This window comes from Atractosteus spatula, chromosome 6, assembly GCF_055471065.1.
Source record: "Atractosteus spatula isolate fAtrSpa1 chromosome 6, fAtrSpa1.hap1, whole genome shotgun sequence".
Classification (NCBI taxonomy): Eukaryota; Metazoa; Chordata; class Actinopteri; order Semionotiformes; family Lepisosteidae; genus Atractosteus; species Atractosteus spatula.
Genome location: NC_142711.1, coordinates 9,524,262 through 9,551,849, shown reverse-complemented (window position 1 = coordinate 9,551,849; position 27,588 = coordinate 9,524,262). Strand labels below are relative to the sequence as shown.

At 39.2% G+C, this 27,588-nt stretch overlaps 1 protein-coding gene and 1 long non-coding RNA gene across 3 annotated transcripts in view; one reads left to right on the top strand and one right to left on the bottom strand.

Annotated features, from left to right (window-relative positions):
* pde7a (phosphodiesterase 7A) overlaps positions 1-8,247 on the bottom strand; it is a 52,971-nt gene extending 44,724 nt beyond the window's left edge. For both annotated transcript variants that reach the window (XM_088919436.1, XM_088919437.1), the window contains exon 1: positions 7,735-8,247. In XM_088919436.1, the coding sequence (XP_088775562.1) occupies positions 7,735-7,872 (138 nt within the window). In that variant the 5' untranslated portion in view covers positions 7,873-8,247. The remainder of the gene's footprint in view (positions 1-7,734) is intronic.
* A 2,253-nt stretch (positions 8,248-10,500) lies between these two features.
* LOC148831789 (uncharacterized) lies at positions 10,501-12,714 on the top strand. The gene is made up of 3 exons (XR_016091249.1): positions 10,501-11,074; positions 11,675-11,815; positions 12,020-12,714. It is a non-coding gene; the product is annotated as an uncharacterized LOC148831789 (long non-coding RNA).
* The last annotated feature ends 14,874 nt before the right edge of the window (positions 12,715-27,588 follow it).

Below are 27,588 nucleotides of genomic sequence, written 5' to 3'. Positions count from 1 at the left end.
GCACTGCTCTTTTCTTTGACATTGAAGAAAGAGACTAGATTTGTAGATTGATTTAAATGTTATAGGTATCTCCATACAAAACACAGGCAATGCTAAAGACTGAAGAGCTAGCTTACAGAATACCATTTTAAAAACAGTTAAGATTTTAACAACAATTCACAATAACCTCTGTTTAGAAAAAAATGCCATTTGAAAATAGACACTTTAGGAGAAGAAAATGCTCAACGCAATCTAATTTGGTCATATGTGCCTGTGCTTCGGCAGAGGGAACGGAGCCGAGAGAGATCAGTGCTGAGTCTGCAGAGTCTGCAGCAGCTCAGAACGATGTCAACGCTAGCCAAGCATGCTGCCAGAGTGCAGGAGGAGCACACAGGAGCAGAGAGGCATGAGAAAGCTCGCACAAGTGAAATCATTCCCTGTCAAATGTTCCTGAGAACTTAAACAGCATTTATAAGATATTAAACCATTTCACATTTATAACTAGCAGACATCGCAGTAACGTTCAAGCTATCCTGCTTAAGGAGACGAAAGCCTCCAGTTGTGAATATGAAAGGACAAAGTAAAAAACTGCTAAAGCATAAAAATCAAAAATGAAAAAAAAATCTGTATTTTCATTTGCCATTGAACTTCAATCAGTAGTGAAATCTTGATAACCAGTCTATGCAAGCTCTACAGTTTGCAACAAAAGCATACAAGAAAACACAAAACCTTACTCCTTAGTACCCAACGCCACCATCAATGCACGAATATACTTCTTTAGTGATTTGCAATGTGCCAGGCAATAACAGACAAAAGTTGCAGGAGCATGTGTATGGTCAAAAGACCTTGGTGTCCTTTCAAACGTACATAGTGCTGAAGAGTAAATAAACAAAACTGGTTTACCAAAGCTGTTGATGCCCATTACAACTTCATCTACATATGTATAAGTAAACACCAGCTGGTGTAGAAAGTTCCATGAGTATTTCCCAACCAGCACTCAACTCAATGAAAACAAGCGATTTTGGACAGACTCATAGGATCAGGACAGAAGCCTTTGTTAAGATGAGGAAAATCTCATCTTGATGGTATTGAATGGGCACTGATGCATACAGAGCACTTCAAATATACTTGATGGATGTGTTTAACAGTGTTTGAAGCTGTAAACTCTGATCACAAACATGGCTGTAAAAACTGAGGTCTGACTGGTGGTGGCCAGTCAGAGGAACAATTTCAATCTTTTTGTCATTAGCAATACTCCAAACCTCAAAGTTTGACATTCACAACAAGAATCAACTCTGCTAAGTAAAAGACCAGTGAAGTGACTCAGGGTTTGGAACAACATTCATGTTTCAGAGGTAAACTTCACTGAAAATCACTCATATGCAGTATGAGCTCCAGTGAAATGTGGACGATTCCTCCATTAGATCAACAGGAAATGTAAAAAAAGTATTTGTGCAAGAATTCTGCTCCCCAGCTACATGCAATAGTCTCAGAAAGGTACCTTAAGGGAGAAGATATTGCTTTCACAACCATAGTAACCCTAGAACACAGAGAAAAACAATTCTCATTCACTAGCCAAATCCCAACCGCACTGAAATGAGATAAACTTGACAGTGAAAAAAAATGGCAATTGTGATATAGCACACAGAAAATTCTTGTTTGCGCTTTGTGAATTAAATTTCCCTACTACCATAACTCTGACTGCCAAAACTTACAATCTAGGTCTATGCATTTTAAAATGCATGCAAACATAAGTTAATTTAGAACAAAGCAAAATGTTTTGCACCTTATTTAACCATTCACAATCAAACCACAAGCTGCTTGTAACGGCCTAGTAATAACCTAAAAAACACAGAAGCAACACTGTCAAAGAGCACTGCCTAGCAGCAATGATAAACAGAAGACCACAAGGAGGGTGCTCAGCCAGTGCAAACACACAGTCAGATAACCCTGGAGGAGAACTGATTCATCTCACGTGCAAACGAGGTAAAGCAATTTATATGCTGAGCCCCAGCCTTCAGACAATCTTTCTTTAAAGACCTGGGGAACCTTGCTTGTCAAACGCTGGACCTCACACTGTAAGCATCCTCACTTAAAAAACAAGCAGGACTATGTGGCAAGAGCAATAGTAGCAAAACCAGCAAGAGGTTATAAATTTCCAAAACTGCACACCCACAGGGTCATCAATCAGATTTTAAGGGTGGGTGGGGAGGCGAGGGTGACAGCTACAGACCTTTCATCTCGTGCCACAGCACAGAGAATTCATTCACGTTCTCGTCTCCAAGTACCGGCGAGACTGACCGTTTTCAGAAATACAAGCCGCACAAACTCTTCATGAGGACCGCATGCATTTCAATATACTTTTCAGACATTCGGAAATGAATCCCCCATACTACACTCAAGCCTTGCAAGAGATAGAAGTTCTGCAACACATAGCAGCAGGAGTGATTAGCATTGATCTGCCACATCACCACCACAATAGTAGCCAAGCCCCGACAGGTAGGTAATTAAGGAAAAGCAACAGAAGCTAACAAACACGCTGGATTTTCCTTCAGAAAACAGTCGGCCTGTGGGGGAAAAGGGAACAAAAGGAAGCAGATATGTTACATTTATTCTTGAGCTATAAAATAAAGGTCCCAACATATTTGCGTTCACACTGAACTGGATCACAGCTTAGTTCAGTCCCGATTCACTGTCCTTTTGCATTGGGCTTGCCAAGACTTTCCCTGGGTGTCAAGTCTCAGCTCCAGTGTCAGGGCAGGATGCCCCTGTTAACTGAGCCCGTTATCCGTTACTCATTCGCCCAGGCCAGAAACACAGGAACTACGTCATGAACTCAGTAGACAGGGGTCTGCTTGGGCAGTAAATGGACATGGGACCAGAGATAGGGAATTGCAACAAGACTGAAAGTTGATGCAAGGGACATCTGAGCTTTTAACCGTAAAGGCAAAACCTTCAAGGGTAGCCGCGGTTCCAGTTTCTCAGACCAGTTATTAAATCTCCGTTACAAAATAAATTAATGGACGGTTTTCGCCACACTTTTACAAATCACGAATGAAGTTTGTCAAAGTACTGTTTGGGCACCGTGTTGTCACAAACCACTGCCCTTGCCACAAGGGGAAGCAAGAGTTCACGTGAACTGCAATGCAAGGTGGCCTTCCTGCTCACTAGTCACTATAATGACTAATGTAATGCGATGTATAAGAGAATACAGGTTGTGCAGCAGACATTTCACTGCAGAAATGTCCCACTGTGATTCGCATGCAGAGTTAACAAGTAGTATTTATCGGCAAAACTGTCTCGAAGTCAAGAACAATATTTAGAAGAGATGTATTCACAATTCTGCTTGTTTACAAGGTGATAGGGTCGCTCCACCTTACTGGAAGTTTTCTTGCTTCATTCTGAATCACAGACTATGGCACTGTGCATATGTGGAAAGTTAATCTATTTCGTTGAGGGTCTTATACGTTACTGTGTGCATTTTACTTTCATTGTATTTTGAAATACCTCACCAATGCCGATTCTTTATAGCCCCAAAAATATAAAAATAGCACTGCAGTTCCCTTTAAACTGAAAGCTAAAATAATGTTTGCCAATGAAATCACTTTCTTCCAAGCAGAGATGATTCATTTTCAGTCCATTTGGTTTTTGGTTCAGGTCACCAGCTCTAGAAAACACCGTTTACAACCAGTATTGACAGTACTACATGATGTAGTAACTCAACTGTAATGTCTAATATTAAAACGTTTGTGACTCCGTTTGTACTTAAAATGGCCAGGTTACAATGTCGTCCTTAAGAGAAAGTAAAAATAACCTCACATACTAGACTCGGTATTTATTGCCAAGGGCATGTTTTTCCTTAATGTAGTTGTTCCTTAATGTAATCTATTCCACATGCTTCCATACAAAATAGAAACTTTGCTAGAGGTCTCATTTCTATTTGATTAATTTGCCAATCAACTTTGTGTTTTCAAATCTTAACACACCGGTTCAAACGGGCACAGGCAGACGCTAAAATGACACACGATGACAAAATGACAAAGTTGATTTTAATTAAAAATATATATTTTATCTGGGATCTTTAACCTTGCAAGATCCAAGCACAGATCCAATCGAGAAACAAAACCTAACATTTTAAATGTAAATGTAGTTGCATATCTACAATGCAGGGTCTCCTAGGGCTGAGTAACAAATGTTTAAAATGCTACTGTTACCTATACCCATACCCATGAAAAAACTCTGAAATCTGTTCACTACTAGGAAAAAGTTTCAAAGCACGCAGAGCCAAGTTGGCAACAATCTCCCTGGCCCCTCCAAGAAAGAACCCTGTTGCACTGTCAGCCGTAGATCAAGTACAGCGCATGACCTGATGCCCTGTACACTGAGGTTCGTGTCAGCCATTCACCACTGACTGGCTTGTGCTCTTTTGCAAGAACTGGGGCCTATAAAAGTCACAAAGCAGGTTTCATTTCATAGCACAGTTCACTTCTCTACAATCGCCTTTTGATCATACAATCACTGAAAATCACAATCATTTGTAAGTTTTACTTTTTCGGGGAGGGGTGCATCACATTTTTGGAATTCATCTGGACCCTGGCGTGAACGATTAAGACACAAAATTGTATTTTATTTTCTGATTGAACAGGCCTTAGCACCCGTTCTGAAGACTCAGCCTTGTGTGACAGTGTGTGACCCCAGCAGTCAATACAGCCATTTCCATTATTAACTAGATGGCCAAAGCAATTTCTTATGGAACCACATTTACCTCCCTTGTTTTGTACAGACTCTACAATCTGGACAGAGTTTAAAATCTCCACTGCAACAACAAAACCAGTTAAGGTCTAGAAGACTTGGCTCACTTTCAGGGGTAAGAAACAGCCAGCAGGCCTACATTTCTGCATCAGCACTCAATTTAAGACTTGCACCAAACTCACTTTTTGGGTGCAGCTCGCAAACTAAAACTAATTTATGCCTTCTCATTTCCACCCTCAGCATTCTTCTTTATCTCCTGAAATAGTTTATCAACTGGCTCACATAAATCAAGCACGATTCCCGGGTTTGTTCCCAAAAGGAACAAATAAGCTTCTGTAATCCATCGCGCAAGCTTTTCCATTTAATTCCTCTAGTATCAATGCAATACAAGAACCTGATTTGGTAGGCATAAATCTAGTCGAGACAGATCTGGCACTCAAGGTGAACTTCTTTAACCTCACTAACTACATATACCTCCAAATGTGTTTTGGTACAAGTCATTCTCTTTTTGCTCGTAAAAGATCTCTAAATGTATTGTTAAAGATGCTGAAAACTAATGAGGTTTTGCTTTAAAAATCACAGCTTACATTAGCCTTACGATTTTGACCTTACAATAATTTATTTCAGTGCCCACATTGTTCTCTGCAAAAGACCTCCGGCTATTTTACTACGGCTTCTTTCCTCAACTTAGTATGCAGCAACAAACGTACAGTACGAATGCCATTAAGCTTGAAGTGGCACACTGGAGTTAAAACATCAAAAAGTCACAAAGAGGTTGAGATTCAAACATACTATGCTCATCATAACGAAATTCAACATGTATATAACATGAAAAGGTAAGACTGAAAAACAAGCAGTGCTAAAATATCACATTCAATATACAATCGCACGCAACAGTTCATACTGTAATATAATAATAATAAACTATTTTATATAGCGCCTTTAAAGGTGGCTTCTCAAAGCGCTGTATCTGATGTCAGGCTGCTGTGATTACTCACAAAAAGCACAGTGTGTATCTGAAACCCTCAGTGAAACTTAACACCCAACTGAATGGATTGTGTATTAAAAAAAACTTTTTGCTGGTAAGCTACGGGACTTTGATTCTTTAGATAGCAACCAATGGGAACTCACACCTAGGGGGGTATTCCAGTGGTGAAAAAAGCTCACTATTTATTTTCAGACTGACATCAGCCCGACACCATAAGCTTCTTCTTTAGTAAAGCACAATGTGGGCAAAGGCCTCACTCATGGGCTCTAGTTGAATGTTCTCCCAATATTACTATTGAATAGAATGTATTGTGCTGAAAAATGAGCAAACTTTACACACAAAAGCAATATACGTTGAAAATGACCAAGGCTGACTAAAATCTACCATTTGAACTTCAAGTTACAACGAGCCACCTCTTCAGTTACACTGTCGATGTTAGTTTAGCTTCATCCATTAGACACAAGAGGAAACATTTCTAGATACTAGATACTTCAGGCATGTTTCAAACTAACATTACAGACTGTTTCAGTTTAAACATTTCACAAATGTACAAAATCTCTCACAATGCCCCAGTGCTAGAAAATCTTTTAAATTATGACTTCACTTCTTTTCTACGGTATAACCTTAAGTCTTCTGGAAAAAAATGTTTAAGTTCCTAGAATTGAGTTCGGTCACCTATACACAGTTTTGGTTTGAGCATAAACAGAGTGAGATAGCATCTGCTTCAGCAACTGGTACACAGCAAAACAGCAACAAACTTGTATTCACAATACCTAATGTTGCTACAACCAAAAGTATCTGCTTTCTTTTTTTCTGACTAGAGCCTTGAAAAATAACATTTTTATAGGAAATGAAAGTCACATTGCCATAACGTGGTTAATGAGGAAAAAAAACAGATTGTTACTCGTTAGAAAGAAGGTACTTTTTGTGTCCATTTTAGCAGACGGTTTTAGAAGAGTGCAGAGAAGTGTTTGTGGAATATGTGAAGATATTGTAAACTGACTTAAGCAGCACTAACCGTACAGCACTCCGCGTAATAAAACAATGAGCTCTGAAGATGTTAGGTACAAGAGTTGCTCCTAGAAACCACTTGTTAAGTGGGATTTCTTACTCCCTCGTTGAACTCATCAAAAATGACAGCATCTGTCCAACATTTGACCATTTTAGCTTTCAGGCATTTCTAACGTTAGCGAATTCCCTTGAGAAATTGAACATGAAAACACAAAAACAAACAGGGAAACGAAGTGAGCAGCTTAAAATACGCAGAGATTTAAATAGACGTCATTAGAAACGACCATTCTGCCGATGCTCATGTTTCTAACATCCAGAAAACTCGTATTACAATCTACTCAGGTGTTGGGCCTGTGTTCATGGCAAAAATTTCCACGAGCCGCGACCCTCACCCACGAAATACAGCCTGAACATGGATGTGGACAGTAGCACTGTCGTGGAGCGGGGGGGAGGTGACTTCCACGCTGGGCGCCTTCGCGGGGGGGAAAACAACGTCTTAGTCTCCGTTTCAGGACACGCCAGCAAGCTGCCGCGAACTGCGCGACACTTCCACGCGGAAGGCGCCGGACGAGTGCGTGGCCATTCCCACGGTCTCGCCGACTGAAGGAATGAAGGCGGAGGACGGTCTCCGCTATAGCTGACACTGTCCGGGCACTGGGGGGGGGGGTCTGTTTACATCCTGTGGAGATACGACACACACTATAACCCCACCACCACCACCACCACTACCCCCACGCAGAAATATCCCCCTTTTGTTGTATTTTAACTCAAGGACGTGTATGAAATAACCCTCCAAACGCGTCTCCTCCACCGTCCTGTCCTCGCACAGTCCGCTGAAGAAGACGTCCCTATCTGTGACGGTGATGTTTTCTTCATTTTCAGCAGCAGGCAGAGGCGCGCTGCCGGGCTCGTAGGGGGGGACGATTAAATAAAAAAATATTGATGATGATGATGATGATGAGGGTCCGGTTATTAGGAAGCCGCTCGGTTGCTCTTTTTTTTACCTGCGATAGCTGCCGGGGGTCCGGGCCGCCGAAGAGAGACGAGCTGGAACTGAAGCTGATGGCTCCTCTCCGGCTGAGAACGTGCTTGGGGACCGGCCTGTCCAGAGGCAACACCGGCAGCTGGTAACATACTTCCATTGAACTCCGGGTCGAAGAGAAGTCGAGAGAGTCAGAAGGATAACAACCGCGAAAAAATAAATTAAAAAAATAACAATTAAAAAAAAAATAAATAGCCGCAGTAAAGGGCACACCAAAAAAAAAAAAGAATTTAAAAAAACGTTATGAAGCCCCCATAAACAGGCGGTCTTCCTCTTTTTTTTTCCTGAAATAATCAGTTTTATGTTAAAGACAAAAAGTACTTTTTGTTCGGAAAGACATCGGACTTGCGTGGACAGCGGGCATGAATAAAATATATCTTCTTCTCTTTTCCTCGCGTGTCTTCTTGTGTCCCATTTTACTCGGCTTTTTGTTCATCGGGCTGTTTCTTCGCCCCTCTTTCCCCCCCCCCCCCCCGCTTTTCAGTCCAGATCGGGGCCTACAAAGGAAGAGGCCTCCGTCTTTTTTGTGTCTTTTAAAAAATGCTTCCTCATTTTTTTTTTTTGTAAGTCTCTTTTTCAGACGCGCTTCATCATGACCAGGGCTCCGCCGTAGGAAACAAAATCAAAGCCGCCCCCCTCCTCCCCCCTCCCCCAAAAAAAAGGCACAATCACTTCTCAATCTTACCAAAAAATAATAATAATAATAAACAGGAAAAGCCTTCCAACGAAATAATAAAAGCTTGTTGCTACAACGACCCGGGGCTGTTCAGTCTGTGTTTACGTGCAGCGACAGAGGCAGCAGCAGCAGCAGCAGCAGCTGATCAAGTATCAACATCTTTATTCAGTCCCTTTTCCCCCCTTCGCTCACATTGCAGGCACAGGGCTCACGCCGCGTTTCAAAGACATCGGGCTCACTCACTGCACCACAAAACAGAAAGGAGCTGGCTCTGAAGGGGGAGGAGAGGAGAGACACGGCATTTGGAGCTCCATCGGCACAACCGCACATTGATTTGGCACCACACGCACACGGAAGAGAGAGAGGGAAAAAAAAAAACCCCGAACAAAATTAAAAAAGCGAAACAAAAAAAAAAGAATTAAAAAAAAAAAGAAAAGCAGGGCACGGTGATTTCCTATTACTACCCCCGGGTTCTTCCTAAACGTTACAGACTCTTCATGAGAACAGGCACCACCTGCCAGAGATGGAGCTGTTGAAGCGCCGAGGAGGGAGGGAGGGAGGGGGGGAACGCCGAAGCGCTCTTATCGGCTCGGTCCAATGGCGAGGCGGCCCCTGCTGTTACGCCCTCGGTGATTGGGCGCCCCGGCGGCCGGGCTCTGTCACCTCGCCGCCCATTGGCCGCGCCGGAAGGGTGATTCCGAGGCTTTGTGATTCATGCAGCTGTCGGAACGAGCTCGCGGACCTCGAGTAGGGTATTCCACCGCAGCCGGGGTCTGCCCTCGCGCCGGTCGGCCGCGTGGCTGGTGATTACCGAGCTGGTGTGAGTCATGCCGCCGTACTTGAGCAATGATTTTTGTGTTAACTGCTCTCACTGCCAAGTGGAAAGGTTATGACGAGACAACAGGAGCCGGGAATTATTCCCTGAGTGGGGGAACCTCACAGAAGAATTCCAGTTGTAGTAAATCTCATATGAAGATGAACGTTTTGCTTTGTTCACTAATTGCGAGTACATTGCAGTAGTTATGCTTTATGCATATCAGCCCTCCGTCCTCCAATATGTTATTTACTAATTGAATAAGCACAATAAATAGTTTGTTAAACTGCACATATTTCCTAACAATATTTCTGTATATTGTAATTTGCTTTATGTGCTGATGTAATTAGAGAATAATCAATACAATTCAGAAACGGAACTATGCAATTCAGCAACGTTAAGACAGATGCTCTTAGGATATATCTAGCTACATTGCTACTGTGTCATAAGAGTTTTACAGTATAATCAGTTTGCTTGCAGGGTTCAAACGCACTGTCTGTTCTGCTTGCCCTGAAGTGTAGCTTAAAGATTTGGAACTGGCTACTCCAGTCAAATACATTGGTACCAGTAGTGATAACTGTACTGGGCTGGGTGGGATTTAATGTTAAAACTGGATTTAAAAGAGGTGGCTCTGTTTTAATTGCTACAGAAGGCTCAAACGTTACCCTTCATTTTTAATTGTTATTTACCGGCAGCCCAATATCCATATTTGCTGAGCTGCTTTCCTCTTACATAGGGATAGAGCCTTATCCCTTGCTAGGACTGACATGCACAAACCTGTTCTGTGTTGTACAACTGGTCTGCCTTTGTGTCACTATAAGGTAACAATTAAACATATTGCGAGCTAATTATAAAGTTCTTGTGAGATAACATTTCAATCATCTCACAAATACAGAAACAAAACACAGGCTAGTATTGTCAAAGGTACCAGAAGAGTTCAGAAGGCTGTGGTGTTCTGCTGCTGGGTATTTCTACAGTAAGAAAAAGTAACACTTCTATGTTTTGTTTTCAGATCAGCGTTTACCCGAGATCGTCTTGTTAATAACGTGTGCATGTAAAACCAGCCTAAAATATGACCTTTTGCTGACACGGCGCCTGTTTGACAATGTGCCGCTAGTAATGTGTTTAAAAACAAACCTGGGCGCTGCTTCTTGTGCTGAAGTGATCTTTGAAACTTGGGTTTGCCAAAACATTACAGGACGTGCAGTCTGTGAGTAATGTGAAGACACAGGTTGATGCATGTTATTATGTGTGTTTCATAACAGTCCTGTTTAGCACACTATATCTGTATGCTGATTGCTAATTGTTAGTCTATAACAGAAAAAACACCTGCTTCCTAATTGGCACAAGCTGTTCCTAAATGATCCATCCATCATGCTTGTGATGGTCATGGCTGCTCTTTTTTACATTTACTTGTTGTAAACTTTAATATTTAAGTATGACCCCTTTGTCTATGATGAACCGTTTCTTTATTTGAAATGCTTTATGTTACACCGGAGTCTGTGAAGATTATCGAGTCAGATCGACGGTATGAATTGCTCTCTGACACTGGTTTGAGGTTCAATCAAGTTAATTAAAAAAGTCATCCGATCTGGCGTGAACCTTTTTTCTTTTTTGAGTTTGAATCCTGTAGTGTTGTTGGGGAGAAACTTGGCGACAACAGCAAACTGGCTTGCCAGCAGGGGGCAGGATGAGACGCCGCGCTAGTCTTTTCCAGGCAATGCTGCCAAATTTACCAGTCTGCTCAGAAGGCCAGGCTCTTTATCTCTTGATCTAAATACAAATGTATGCCAAGGTTTCAAGACCCAAAAGGTTTGTGAAGTAACTTGTTACACTTCCTGCCAACAATAAGGGTTTTCTGGTCGTAACTGATAAAGACTCAGTTTTCAATCAAGTTGGGGCACCTGTCCAGACCACATTTCGAGTATGATTTATGTGACACTTTATCTGCAATACTTTTTGTAACACTGAAATGTTTTGTATTTTAAAAATTAGCCGTGTGCAACTCCACATTATGAAAATTATATATTGATTTTGCCTTATAGAAAGTAATGTGATTCGTCAGAAAAAAAACAACTTTGGGATGTATACAGCACACAGACCTTTTTATTCCCAATTAAGTGCCATAAAATTGCTAAATAAATGTTGTTAAGGATAAACAAAAAAGGATTTTTATGTTTTGCCTAGCCCAGTGAAGGAAACAGCCGGTTTGCTACAGTATTATAGTTGCTGAAGATCCAATCTGGGGGCTAGCAGTGTCCACCCAGATGAAATGTCCTTTTTTCCGTGGACAATGTAGTGTTTGACTGGAGAGCAGACAGATGTCTGTTTTGATTATGTGACTTCATTAGGTCTATAAAGGCAAACTGTAGAAAGACTGAAAGAAGATTTTCCTTCACTTCTCCTTAACAGATGGGAGAAGACTGCACACACGGCCTCTTTTTTTCCACAATACCTCCATCTCCTCTGCCTGACCGGAATATTTCAGGTCTTCTTTCATCTTTGCATGGGACACTGGCTTGTCCTATGTCACAGCTCTCTGTCACCACCCAGGTAAATTATTGTTACTTGATCTCAACAAGGCTCAGTAAGGGTATTCTTCCCTGCTGCTCCTGCTGACTATGCAAAACACCGTTGGATGTGTGATGAATTCTGCGACTAGATATTATTCATTAGACACTTAATTTGTGTTTCAGGACATGACGTGAATGCTAAAAACAATAAATTAAAGCTTTTTTATTACTTTCTTGCTACTAGAAAACACTCAGGAAAAAGTAAAAGAGTCATCCTTGGTCACGCCAGCCTTCGATGAAGGAGAAATGTTTTGTGAGGCCAATGGAGAATCTTTCCATGAATATATTCCTTCCAAGAGTCTAATCAAAATTAGAGACATTCACGAATGCTGTTTTTTGAAGCAAAGGTATATTGTATTGTTTCTAACATGTTTGCATTTTGGCAATGAAATTCTGTTTATGTTGACAATTTGTTTTTTCTTTGTTTTAACTGCAGATTTGATAGCATATGTCAAGGCAGATGACTACAAACACACCTGAGTGTACAGTACATAGACTGGGTGGATCCGGCTTAGTCTAATCTTGTTTTCAAATAAGACAATGTTCGCAGCGCGAACTGTTGAAGAGATTGGAAGGTCTGAGCTTGCAGCTCTCAAAGCTGGTCTGAAGGTTTACCATACTTCACGTGCTAGAAGGCTCTTTCAATACGACATACACGAGTTTTCACCATCATTCCTAGAAAAGCAAAGACTTTCACACCTACCTTGACTCTTGCAACAGTTAAAATGACATTCTATTGCATAGTTTCAATGTGCATTTAAAGATTGTCCCATGTAGAAAATCACATCTGGCCGGAAAAAAAAAAATTGAAAAGAGATGAGAACGGGGTGCAGCAAAGTTTTTTTTTCAACATTATCAGTCTAGAATACAGAAAGAAAAGCTAAACTTTAAAATACTTTGATTGACACTAATAGCGGAAGAACAAAGCACATGGCATTTCCTGTTAATTCAGTTTTTCCTATTAAATATAATAAAAACACATTTTCTTCAAATATACTTACACAAGCCTTCAAGCTTGATTGTCTCTGATAACAGTAGCTCAAATATACAGCAACAGCTGGCAGTCACATGCTTGAAATGTTTGCCAAGGGTGTGACATTTTAAAGAGATTTCTTCTTACTGTGTATGTATTGCAGGTTTCTAACGGTACACATGGTTGTGAGATCCCAAAGGATATTTTAGTCCAAACTGCATTTTTTACCTTTCAGAGAGGAGAACAATAAACGCAGACCCTTGCATTTTCTTCTCAAAATGAAGACTCAACACCAACATCTGCACTTTAAACTTTTGAAATAACCACATAAAATTAATATTTTCTGGTTAAACTATACATTTCCCCTCTAACGTGTTTGTATTTTACAGAAAATCTTGTCTCTAAATAGGATACATTAATAACAGTCCTTTATGCATAATTTGATGTCTTTCACTGTAGAGGTGTGAGTCTTTTATTTGAACTCATTTTATATAGTAGTCACATTTTAGTGGGATCCATTTAAACCATTCATTTATCATGAAGGTTTATTTAACTGAATTGGTACGATATTAATTTTAAAAAATCTTTTCATAGTTGTGGCATTAATTTCCCACAAAGCCGCACTGTTTAAATGTCTCATTTATTTTATATGAAATGTTTTCTTCAAAAGCATCTTTATACATTATTTTAGAGAGGTCTTAGTCCGTGTGCTAGTGATCATATAGTTACATAACTGTTCTATCCCAAACTTCAGAAAAAATGAAATAATGTAAAACATTTAAAGAATTATAACTATTTCCAAAGTGTTCAAAGATCACATCTTTTCTACAATACTCATGTCTTTTTAACACCGTTTTTATTTTGCTGTTGATGGATTTTGTTTAGTGACCAATTACGTCAACCTCAGAAATAATGATACTCTTACAGTGTTGAAACTCTTAAGCTTTCATTTACTGTCACGCGGTAACCTCAGGGACACGGAAAAGTGATCACAATCTGTTCCTGAAATCTGCACTATCAAAGACTCCACCTAAAGCTATTTACTTTATGCCAGTGCAGGAACATGTTGGGTGACCAAGAAAGTAATGCTTATGTTTCTTGCAATAATGTCAACAGAGTGTTTAATAAAGTCCCTGGCTGCTGCTCAACATCCATGGAAAAACAAGCCTGGGATTCACAGAAGAGCTAGGAGCCAGGGTGAGGTCTTCAGCATGCAACAGCACAGCCCTGCTCACGGATTCTGTGGTAAACGGGTAAACAAAGCAATTAAAAGGTAGTGCAAACCATTCACAAAGGCAAGCGAAGGGACAGCAGGATTCTTGATATTACACTGTGCGCTATATTCATGAATCCCTGAGCAAGTGCAAAAACATTGGCCTGAAATTAGCACAAAGATGATAAATTTGAACACTAATATTACTACTACTATTGTTGCTGTTACCACTGCTACTACTACTACTACTACTACTACTATTGCAACCTGACTCTCTGTGGTCATTAAAAATCCCAGAGTGTTTCTCGAAAAGACTAGGGGTGTAACCTCGGTGTTCTGGACAAATTTCCCATTGGCCTTTACTAATCATGGCCTCCTTATAATCCCCATCTATGAACTGGCTTCATCACTCTGTTCTCCTCCCCAAAGCGCTTTACAGGTAATGGGGACTCCACCACCAATGTGCAGTCCCACTTGGTTGATGCGACAGCAGCCATAGTGCACCGGTACACTCACCACACACCAGCTCTCAGTGGGGAGGAGAGCAGAGTGATGGCCCCACTAACACCTCTTTCAGCAGCAACCTTAGTTTTTCCCCAGAGGTCTCCCATTCAGATACTGACCAGGCTCACACCTGCTGAGCTACAGTGGGCTGACAGTAGTGAGTTGTAGGATGATATGGCTGCTGGTGCAGAGCTTTACGGTAGTTAATTAGGTCCTATGTAAATGATTAAGTGTCGATCAACTGTCCAGAAAGACACCATATAAACTCAGATTAAGACAGAGAAAGGGGAAGGAAAGAGGAGAAAAAGAAGGTCAGATCACAAGAGAGAGAGGAGACAGCAGAAGAAGGAATTTGAAGCTTGTGTCAGGCTAGAGTCCCTACTTCATGATCTTCCAAAAAAAAAACCTTACTGGAGCTATGTATTTGATCCTTGCTAAAGAGAGCTTGCTATTCTGTATTTCTAGGGAACTTGGATTTGTTAATAAATACAGGTGTTTGTTTAACCAAGTGTGCCGGGATTATTACTCTTTTTGCTGTGCCAAACAACAACGGATTCATGTGCCTCTGATTATACCAACCACTCAAGTGAAAAAAAGAGAGATCCATAGCTGGGGGTTATGATTATTTTGCTTGTTGACTAAGCCGTCAGTCAATTCCTGCTTATTCTTCATTTTGTTACCCCTCCACTTGTAACAATATGCTAAATATCTCTTTACTCATATCGAATACCAGCTCTGTCTTCAGAATTTGCTGAATTTATATCACATTCGGGATGAAACTGAGAGCTTTTGTAACTGAAACACCTTCATGTAATATTTTTTCTAAAATAAGCTTATTGTAACACCGTATTGCAGCATTCACATGAATTGTATTGTAACATTAATTATTCTAACATTATCGGCGAGAATGTTCAGAGGAGTATTGCACACTTTTCTTTCTCTTTTCTAGTTGCAAAAGCTCATATGTTCCTGTGAGACGATTTAGGAAGGGAAGCCCTCTCAAGTAGTTATTTCAGATGTACATGTACAGTACATGCCAGTCCCTGGACATATCCTGAAGCCCCAGGCAGGAAGCTCGTTCCCAAGCATCACGTATACAACACACCTACCTGTACCCCAGGAGATGCATTGAATTAATTCTCTTAAGCATAATTACACGCCCTTTCCAGTCCGGGGAGACACAATAAACCGGAACAAGTAAATTGTAATTGAAAATCTTGCTTTGAAATCACCAGGGACACAGAGGGCGGGGGAAACCGGAATTCTTTCATTTAGAGGATCATTTGAGTTTTGTGTGGGAGAAGTTCATTAATTAGCATTCAATTAGTTTTAGATCAGCAGTTGTGCTTTTCAGAGACATGGGTCTCTTGACGCTTGACAGCAGACAATAAAACCTGGATACCATGCCAGCAACATGGAAAAACAAATTATTTGACAAATGTGTTTGGGCACCCTCGCTTAACAATTTTTTGTGTCCACTCTTTGTTTTCTTTATATCTTCCGGTCTTTCCTTGCTTTTTAAAACATTTTCCCAGATATATTTTTGCTCCTGCAGCTTTTGGGTTGAGCACTGGGCTTCTCTTTCTTCTTGGCTAGAGCAGCCTAGAGGTCGATCCACAACATCGGAAAAGAATTCTGCTCTCGAGACTGAGATGGCTAATCTTCAGTTTTTGCATTATCTTGCTGGGATGCAGTAACACTAGCTATAATTATTAATAATGTAACACTAACACATGAGAGTGCATTTGTATAAATATAGTGCAGCTGGTCAGGTGACTGAGGGTGGCAGGACATTCCCTACAGCTCTCTGGGGAATATACAGTACTTGCCCACCCCTGCCATCCCCACCACATTATAATGGATATATTACATGAGCCATTGCACTTGACAAAAGGCTGCTGATGCCGTTAGGAAGAAAAACAAGCCCATGCGAACATTACATCTGAAACTCAGCCCAGGGAACCTTCCTTTAAATTCTACTCCTGCCCTCCCCCCCAAATATGCTGTAATGCTTACTTGCTGAAAAAAAAAAGTTTTATTTTGGGCTGATCTGATCATATCTGGAATATTCTGCCATAATCCCTTGATTTTGCCCAGCTGCTTGAACCATTCTTCTGCCACACGTGGCAGGAGCCCTGCCTGATCTTCACCACCTGGGAGTTAGCTGCAAGCAGGTAATGTGCTCCTGTGTTTGCAGTAGTTGCCTGCACAGTGCCTTATGTTAAACCATTTATTATTGCTTTGCTGAATCACTTATTTCTCTTTTTTTTCAGCACATGATGATTTTATATTTATCCTACAACACCCGTCAAGAGATTATTTTAAATCTTGATAACTAAATGATAATGAATATATGATTTATTTTATGTTGATTTCCCTTTATTCTTTTGTCAAAGCACAGAACCAGACGTCTCATTCTAGGTTTCATTTTATGGATGTTTGATCTTTTCTTCGAAATGTAAAAATCTATTTGATATCTTTCAATGTAGCAACAAGAAATCCTTGTGTTGCTTTTTCACTCTTTTGTGTTGTCACTGATGCTGACTGTAGCTAAACTCAAGTCACCGAACACTGTTGCATAAACACTAACCTTGACTCCGTCAATGACATTAACACTATGATCAAATTTAATGTTAACCTTCACTGTAAGCCTTAACCTGTACACAACACTATCCCAAGCCTTAGCTACACAGAAATAACAAACTTTGCCCTACAACCCTAAAACTAAAATGTAGTTTCAACAATTTACTTAGATTAGAGAAACAGAGATTTTTAACCCTAAACCCAACTAAAACTCTATTATCCAACTTTACAAACTCTAATCCTAATTGTAACCATAAACTTTTCCATTGCCTCAACCTTACCCTTTTCTGATATCCCACTGTAGCTTTAACCCTAAAACTAATTCTTATTCCAAATCTAGCACCAACAGTACCCCACCTCAATTCTGAATCTGAAACCAACTCTTACCTCAACCTCTTACCTCAAGCCTAATCCAAAACCTAACCTGTATCTTCTCCTTCAACCCAGCTGTGTTGTAGAACACACTCTGTGTGCTAACTTACTGAATGGAGCCAAATTTAAATCTTTATTGACACGTTTTTATTCCGGGGTTGCATTGTTTGGCAAGAGGAAACTATGGGTAAATGGTTTAAAAATAATAGAATATATTTGTTTTTGGTTCCATCTTGTGGCCAAATTGAGGTATGACGTGAAACATTGACTTTCGACTTGGTCACAATGAGCAACTGGAAGAAAACACCTCAAAACCTGGCCAGACAGCGTTTTTCATGCTGGTATTTGAATTAATCTCTTTCCAGTATGACCTGTCCTTTAGTATTTCATAAGTAGACCTGCAGGATATGTGAAGGGTCTATAGGATTTGAGGCCCATAAATATTGTTGAGTCTTTTGAAGGTGAATAAAGGGCAACATGTCAAGACCATTTTAGAAAATGTACAGCCAATATTCTCCCGATACTGAGAAACAACATAACAAATTGGCTATACATGTGTTGAGCCCTCCCTAAAGACAGCATATATATATATAGTTTTGAGGATGCACATATTGTAAATATACCTGCTAATTCATTATATATTATAGCTATCTCTGAAATTGTAATTAATTTGGATCTATAAATTAAAATCCACTTATAGTAGAAACCCTGGTTAGAACTTCAAATGCCATTAAATGATCTTAACCAACCAAAAATGACACCCATCTGGGATGTGGCTCCGAAATGGACTTATTTATTATTTAAATAATATTTTCAATGTAATTTTGAACATGAATTAAATGCCTTTTCTTATCTGAAATATGTTTACACTACAGGTGAAGATAAAGGAGTCCATAAGATAAAGAATTATACAACACTATATACAGTATATATCAAAAAGCTATAGTTATAATGAACAGCAGAATTATAAACTCACAGAAATAACTGAGGCCACAAAGATATGAAATTACGGGTCAGGATTAGACACTGATGGGCCTGGTAATCAATAGCAGTCAGATCATTTTGATAAAGGTGAGTTAATTACAGTATATTTTCTCAAAGGAATGGGATTAAACATGATGACAATGTATTTACATTTGAAGACGAAGGGTGATATGGGAGGGAAAATTCAAGCGAAGTCAGTATTTCATGTATGGGAATGCGGATTAACAAGTGTATTAACAAGCGTAGCCACACCAGAAAGAGAGAAACTACTGACCAAGAAATTAGTGGAGAAATTTGGTACAAACCAGTAAAACCTTTCAGCAACAGGGGGTAATGCCACAAACAACAAAAAAAGAAAAGAGATTTTAAACATGTTGTTTGAGCCCTAACCCAATAGGGGATGGACAAATACAGTAGTAGATATGCTTGGTATAGAATTATATCATTCTGCTCTTCAAAGCCCTGGAATGTACTCTTGGGAGTACCTTGTGTGTCAATGGTTTGGTTTTTGAGCATGACAATACCCCAAAGAGTTGGTGGAAAATTATCTATACAGTACATATTAAATACATACAGTAAATATAGTTATAAATATAGTTTGCCTCTCCAATCCCCTGACTGTAACTTCACCAAGTTGTCATGGAATGAGCTTGACAGACAGAAATTAAAACAGATGTTTTAAGCAAGAAAAAATATGGTCAGGGAGATAATGTGGACTGAACAGAAACAAATAAAATGAAAGGCACACTATTTTAAATTTTCTGACAAATACGAGCAGTTTGTTAGTAGCTGCTAACAAGGGAGTGGAGTATTTAAATTTTAAACATATAACCTGTAAATCAGTAGCTTATTCTGATTCATTGGGCCCTTGTTTGATTGCGAACAGCTAATTGCTCTGAGGACTTTATCCAGCAGTTTGAATAAGGAAGCCAGAGTACTGGGATTCTTGTCCTCTGGTTTCACAGCTGTTTTACTATGTCAGTTTCTTTGACAGTTTGGAATACTTGAATCTAAGTGTCCTGGAAATGTTTTTTTTTTCAAATACAAAGATACTCAGTTCATTTACCTGTCACTGTAAGATATTCATTTAATGAGATACAGTAAATCCAGTCACACTTTCTCAGCAAGCACTTTTTTCTTTGGGTTTTTGAATAAGATTTATTGGTCACTTTATCACATTAATCGACAGTCTCCAAATATTTTCTAAATATATTAAGTATGGGTTCCCTCTACGCTTAATTTATTTATAGGAACTTCATTTATTGAATTGTTACCCAATACTAAAACAGTAAGGGAACACAACGTTTCGGCCCTGGAGCATGGAATAAACCTATTACTTGTTCCTAAAACAGTAAGAACAAGTACATATCATACTGCTAGGTGGCGCTGTTTCTCTAAAGGTGAAAAACGGCTTATTTGTTTCCCCTCCGCTTTTCTGTGCCGCAAATAACATAATGTATTTCACTGCTGTGAATTTTTATATTTGATTTCATGTGCAACATGGATGCAATCTTGTAAAAAAAGTATAAAAAATATGGACTGCTTTAATAAATAAATGCTGAACATGTACAACAAAATCTCCTCTTAATGTAAAACAGGTTGATATTTTCTACAATTATATTCACTCAACATCATTCGTGCGTGAAACTAAAAACTCTGCTTTCTTGCAATTTGCCTTTGATCTTAATTAATTTGACATTCGTTATGTTTACTTAAAAAAAGCACTAACGGTAGTTAAAATATTTAAACTGTGCTGCATGATATGATTGCACTGTATTTGTAACCAAAACGCAATGTACAACTATGTCAGTGCTAAAGTAGTATACAAAGTTGAAGGAGTACAAAGTAGTAACATTAATTTGGTCTATATGTAACACAAAGAAAACAATTCCATTTCATAATCCTTTGTGTTGTAATTGTGTAGACTCTGATGCTTCACATTTTTTTCTAGGAAACAGACATCAACTTCTCTATTCAGCTAAAACATCCATTTTTTTTTAAATCTTGTATAGTGGTGCACTGAAAAACATTTTCATTTGTCTGGTGCGCTTGATACCTTACATGCACGATACCAGAGCTGTTACAAATATGGAATTTTGACACCAAAAAAGTAAGTGGGGTTTGATTTTCAACATTTAAGAAACTATTTGTGACTAGTGTGAAGATCATAGAATGTAAGAACATAAGAAATGCAATTGAGTGGTGGTCAATAATAATAATAAAGCTCAGAGGACAAACAGCAGACCAGAGTCCGATGAACTAAGGTTGCAAGTTGGGAAGAAGGAACATAACAGGTAAAATAGGTGCCAAGCCATGTAGAAACTTGCAGGTGATCGTGAGGATTTTGAAGTTGACTCAAAACCGGATAAGAACCCATGCGAGGACTCCAGAACAGGAGTAATGTGATCATTTGCACACAACCTGGTCAGGACTCTGGACATACTGAAGTTTGTTCTGTGTGGATTTACATACCTCAGCGAGAAGAGCAGGGCAATGATCAATTTTGCAAAAGATGAATGTGTTGATCTGCCTTTCAGCTACAGTCAGAGGCAACATAGGTGTTCAAGTTCAAGTTGAAAGGATTAGGCAACATAGAGACATTTCTGAGATGGAAGAATGATGTTTTTAACAGTATTTTGGATATGTGGGTCAAACATTTGTCACGCACTCTACAGCTAGAGGGCGCTCCTACTCTGTCCTGTCCCTAGTTTCCCTGTGCGTTGCTTGTCCTTCCGGTGTGTCTTTGTCTGGGACTATATATTTCCGGGTCACCCTTTCCTCCTCGCTCAGCATTGAGGGTTTGGATGTCCTGAGACCCGCCTAGCACCAGGTCGTCTCCTCCGCAGCCTGAGGGCATAGGTTTCTACCCGACATCGTCTGAGCCCCTGAGCCCGGGCTAACCCCTGTTTTGCCGCTATGCATAGGGTCTCCTGGCCATTCCAAGGCATGCCTCCCGACATCCATGACAACATTTAGCTTGGATAAAATATCACCCCCAGTCTAGATTGAAATTCATGTACAGTGCCATCCACAGACAGGGTTACTGCATTGGCTTTACATAGCTGATGGAAGGTTCCCAGAAGCAAGACTTCAATTTTATCACAGTTTATATGAAGGAAATTTTGTTTCATCCATTTCTATGTCAGAGATGCAATAAGAGAGTGCAGAGATAGCTACTTCAGAGTCAGGTTTAGTATGGATGTAGATTTGAGTATCAGCAGTATAGAGATGATGATTCATTCTATCCGATTTTAATAACTGACCAAGTGGGACCATGTACAGTAACTGCTGAATGGCAGGGGGCAGCGTTTTGAGCTTTGAGGAACACCAGACTAAACGAAAATAACTTCAGAACCGAAACATCTAAGAGAGACACAGTGTTAGAGTGTCAAAAGCAGCAAACAGGTCTTAGAATTAGGATACAGAGCCAGAATCAGCTGCCATAAGAAGTTCTTTAGTAACTTTAATAAGGGCAGTTTCTGTGCTGTGTGATGATGGGAAGGGTGGTCTAATCGAATTGCAACAGCACATTCTAAATTGTTTGCAAGAACAGGTAGGTTTTATATAGTGTGATAATTGTTAGGTTGACAGGAGGCCGGTTCATTACAGGGATTACTCCCAGCAATGCTAGTCCCCATGCACACAGCTGGAGCTGGAACTTTATGAGTAGAAACTTACGCTGTGCTACACCGCCCCACAAATGTCTGGGCAAGTAAAAATATGATAGAAGAACACAACTGTGTTGTACAACCAAGCATAAGGAAGTGCATAAGGAAGGTATTTGGTTAAGGAGAGCTTTAACAAGGGAGAGCTTTAATTTAATAAAATAGGACACGATTGCAATGGGTAAAACAATTTACAAGGCACTGTAGGTGTTATTAATCCATTCAAGCACTTTCTATAGTTGTTAAGACACTTTCTAAAAAAAGGCAAATTCAGCAATCATAAATTTACTGATATATTGCTTTTTCAAACGCATTAACTAATTTATTGATATACAGTACAGACCTTTTCTGTCTGATCCTGCACAGGTCTAATCAATAAACAGTGTTTTTGGGCCTGTGCTGCTTTCGTGGAGTTGCAGTTCCCTGTCTTCTGCTTAAATCTCTTGACTTCATCACTTGGGTTTGCCCCACTGTCAGTTCATTAAGTGAGGGCTTTGTTTCCAGTAGTCCAGCTCATCATGAATGGCTCAGAGAGGCTGGAGTTGTGTTTTCTGACAGACGCTTGGCTGCAGTGGGCTTCCCGATGAAGGAACGTTACCTCCTTGAACAACCTGCCCTAAGTGGAACTTCGTGGTCACCATAACCGTAGGCTTGAAACCTGATCGAAACTGTAGGTGCTCGCTATTTCTGCGCTATTGGTTGCCTCGGAAATATGAGCCCAGGACTCAATGAATGTTTTATTTTTCCCAGCCACTAGCCTGATGAGACAAAGACGAGCAACCTGATTCTATTGACCTAACTACCTTGGTTTGTAGTGTGCTCAGAACGGGGGACTTTAACTGTGGAACAGGTAAGGAAAAAATTATGTTCAGACATCATTCAGGCATCAAGTGCACCTTTCAGAATGCGGGTTCTAACTAGTCTTGCTCTTCAGTGCTGTACGTCTAACTATTTTCAGTTTTGCATTATGGGAAATTGGGCTTAGTGTTTATTGAAGCTTTGCACTTATCATATTTACTTCAGGTCCAATCTGTATGTGCACTTGGTTTTTTTTGGCTAAATGTTAGCAATTACAAAGCTGGTTTTACTGTAAAAAGCAAATGTGTGATAAAAGTACGAAACAAACCTTTATATCCTTAGATAGGCCTGGTTAATTTGCATGATATTACATACAATATATGCTGTACAAGAAGGTCTGTGAAATTGACTGGCATTGCTCTTAGAAACTTGAAACAGAAGGAGTATCAAACTGTTAAACCACTGCATTACAAACTATCATGTGTGATCACAGGGAAACAGCACATACTGTAGGAAAATATATTTGTTTGTTCATATTCTGATGTTATAGCTACATCAGATGTAACATCAGAGATGAATGACATTTTGATCAAAAACATGTATAACACTGCATTTTTCAGATTTCCTAATAATCTTCTCAAGCGGTCATGCTTCATTTATGCACATTCTGAACAAGTTTCCTCTGTGAGTTGCAGACTGTTGCAGCTATAATTATTCATCAGCTTTGAGAAAACATTTGAGCTCTGGTTGGGATGTAGCACAAAAAAGACATTGTGTGCTGAATAACAAATAATAGCAAGTGGTTAAACAACATATAAAATGTGTAGAGCCCATGTATGCAAATACAATCCCCAAAGGCAGTATTGTTCTCACAAAGGTAATTATAAAATTAATATGAATCATCACTGTGAATCAGTTGGAGGACTTTAGTTAGACACATACCCTCAGAGGTAATTAGCCCCTGCCTAGAATATGCATTGGATTTAATATTCATTCGAGAGGATTGTGCCTTAAAATATTTGGTTTTTCTTGACCACAGCCCTATCAATAATGAATGGAAAACCTCAAGAGATAATGTTTCTTAGTGAACACTAGAGGAATACAGAATCCGACTGTCTTGAAATAACAGTGAACGTTTTTCTGTTTTTTCCTTCTTCGGAAATGTTGTACTCTGTTTATGTTATCTCTGGTACGTTATAGCAGATCTCAGTATTTTTTCCAGGATTAATTCATCCTCGTTTCATAGTCTGAGGGTGTCTGTTCATATGTGGGTAAAATACTATAACAGGTAACCCCATTACCATGCTCTTCTGTTTGTGTTGCAGGTTTTAGGTACAGTACCTTTAATTTAAACTGGATTTTATTAAGTGTCCACTAATGACAACCTTCAAAAAGCGCGAGGGTGAAATTAAACTATCAAAATGAAAAACTGTTGAAAGAGATTCCACTATTAAGGGAAAGGAAGAAACAAAGTTGAGACATTTTATTTTAGAAAAATGACTTTTTATTTTTGCTGTGAAGAAGTGGCTATCTTCTATTTATTAACAGATGCAACTCCCTCCTGGTGGAGTTTATGTGTTTTTTCCATATTTCTGTGGGTTTTCACCTCCCAAAGGCATGCTGGGTAGCTTTGATTGGCTGTCCTAAATTGTCTCTTTCACTTTAAAGTGGACTAAAAACCTCTCCAGTGCAAGAGTAGTCATGTGCTCTCAGTTCCAACTTGTGCTCTGTGCTTCCAGGATACTGTAGATCTTGACTGTCATGACCTTCACCTTGAAAAGCAGCTTTCCAATAACTGATGGATTGATATCATTTTGTACTTCACAGTATTTCACTCCCTGCTGTACTGGCATATTAGACAACAAATACTGTAGCTAACCTTCATCTGCATGATGATAAACACCAGTGGTTCTAATTCATAAAAGATGCTACTATTTTATGGTATGGCCTAAAAATGGTATTTTATGGCCTTGCTATCGTGTACAGTAATATGCTATAATTTTAATATTCTTAAGACTGTAAAACAGGATAACAGGATCAGCACTTAAAGCTGAAGATTAAAACAGTTTGTCACTGTTTTGCCAGTGTTTGTCAACTTTCCATCACAAGGCCATTTGCTTGAATATAACATTTGGGTTACAGTGGAGCGTTACATCAGCATGCAAGCTGTGAAGGAAGAAACTAGTTAATTCCGCACTGAAAAGTAAAAGAAAAACACAACATTTTGGCCATCGTGCCTTTTTTTGTGTGAAGTTTCAATACATTGTTTTCTTTATAATTAATTTTCAGTGTGTAATTTACTTAATTGAATGGATTACATCAATAACATTGTAATAAATCTCATGATAACAACTAATTTGAATGGTAACCCTTTTTTATTGTTTACATTTTTTCAGCTATTAAATCGTTAGATATACTGTATAGATTTTGACCTCTAACAAAGACTGAGCATTCTTCTGCTGTTTGGGATCTATAAATCTAGCAGATTTATTTTTTTCCACTTTAAATCTGCGACAATAGACATAAAGAGCACCGTAACAGAGGTAGATGCAAACTACTAAACAAAGCCACTAGTAACAAATATTTTATAGCAGTGGTGGAAAGTAACAGCCTTAACAGACTTAAGTCTTCTTAAATTTATTTGGGGATTTTTACTTAAGAACTTAGTTTTAGTGCACCTTTATTCCAGTATTTTTACGTTGCAGACTGATCTCGTTAGATCTCAGAAGTTAAATAAGGCAGGAGTTGGTCAGGACCGATTACTTGGTTAGAAAGACCCCATGGTACTTTTTGTAGTAGTAGCAGTGTTAACCCCAATGCTTTAAATGCACATGATGAAATAATCTGCATTATGACAACAGCTCTTTAGACATAAACTGCACAACAGGTGAATAATATATACTGTATTTTTACCAGCAAAATCAAAACACAACAACGCTGACTACTTATCACAAAACACTAGACAACCAAAGTTTTTCAGAACCATGTTTTGTAACTAGATACATCGGCAAAGGAATATTTTTTTTTCAAAGGAATATTCATCTCGCCTTTCAGTGTGGAAAAGCACCAAAGTACATAGATAATTTATAAATTTTCCAGCAAAATAGAAGTAGAAAAGCAAACATCCGCCTTTTTATTACCAGCAGCCAAATCACCCTGCAACTCACAGCTGGCAGCCCACTAAAGCTCAGCAGGTGTGAGCCTGGTCAGTACCTGGATGGGAGACCTGGATGGGAAAAACTAAGGTTGCTGCTGGAAGAGGTGTTAGTGGGGCCAGCAGGGGGTACTCACCCTGTGGTCCATGTGGGTCCTAATGCCCCAGTATAGTGATGGGGACACTATACTCTAAATTAAAGGTGCTGTCCTTCGGATGAGATGTAAAACCGAGGTCCTGACTCTCTTTGGTCATTAAAAATCCTGGGCCTCCTAATAATCCCCATCTATGAATTGGCTTCATTACTCTGCTCTCCTCCCCCACTGATAGTTGGTGTGTGGTGAGTGTTCTGGCGCACTATGGTTGCTGTTGCATCATCCAGGTGGATGCTGCACATTGGTGGTGGTGGAGGGGAGTCCCCATTACCTGTAAAGCGCTTTGAGTGGACTGTCCAGAAAAGTGCTAAGCAATTATTAATTATTTTTTTTTTTATAGCGTGTATACCTAGTTTTTTATGAAAACATAAGTCCTGTATAAGTGTACTGTATAAGTGTAAATACCACAAAGTGTAAAAATACTTTTATTTAAAAGCAGAAATAGTAAAATAAAACAGTTAAAGTGGTATATTTTATTCCATTTATTTTTTTCATTATTTTTATTATTTAATTTACATTTTTGAAAGGCTAAGGAGACCATTTCAGGTCCTGTCTTCATGAAAATCATGCAGATTTTTCTTGTGGAATCACTTTGGAAATTTTATCCAAGGTAGTTGACATTTTAGAGTTGACCTAGAAAATAAATGTACATTCTAGGTGTCTCATAACTTGAGAAATTGACTTTACCATAAAGACAATAACATTTGTGTTTTTGTTCTGGATATTTCTTTCTAGTGTGTATACTGAGTAAGACATAATAAATCAGAAGGTTTAGGCAGGATGTCCAGGGGGTTCTCTTTAATTCAAGATCCTAACCAGGCCTGTACTGTGTATACTTTCCAAGATAATTCAAGATATTTAAGGGTAGATCCATTCAAGGAGGACATTAACCTTGACTTCCATTTGGGGGAGGGGTAGATCAAATTCTGTTATGTCACTTATGTATGCCAAACTCATTCACACTGTTAAATTGGCAAATAGCTGAGATATGTGTACAGTTCATACTAATTTCAAATTCTAGAGTGGTCCAGGAATGAGTGAATGGAAATGTACAAGCTGCACAGCACAAATGTAAACAGTAAATAAATGTAATAAACAAATATTACTTTCATGTGACAGTATCTCATATAAACAGTAGATAAAAGGTCACCGCAATGAATCAATTACTACTGAGTCAGAATTCAAGGTTGATTTGATAACATTTATTGGTCTTATAATGGATTCACTGCTGTCAGTAGCTTCTCTGCTGCAAAATGCAATAATGATGAAGATAATGGCAAATTTTCCTTGTTTGTTAGAACATCTTTCAACTGAGGACATCCACATTTCAGAATGTTATTCCAATAAAAGGG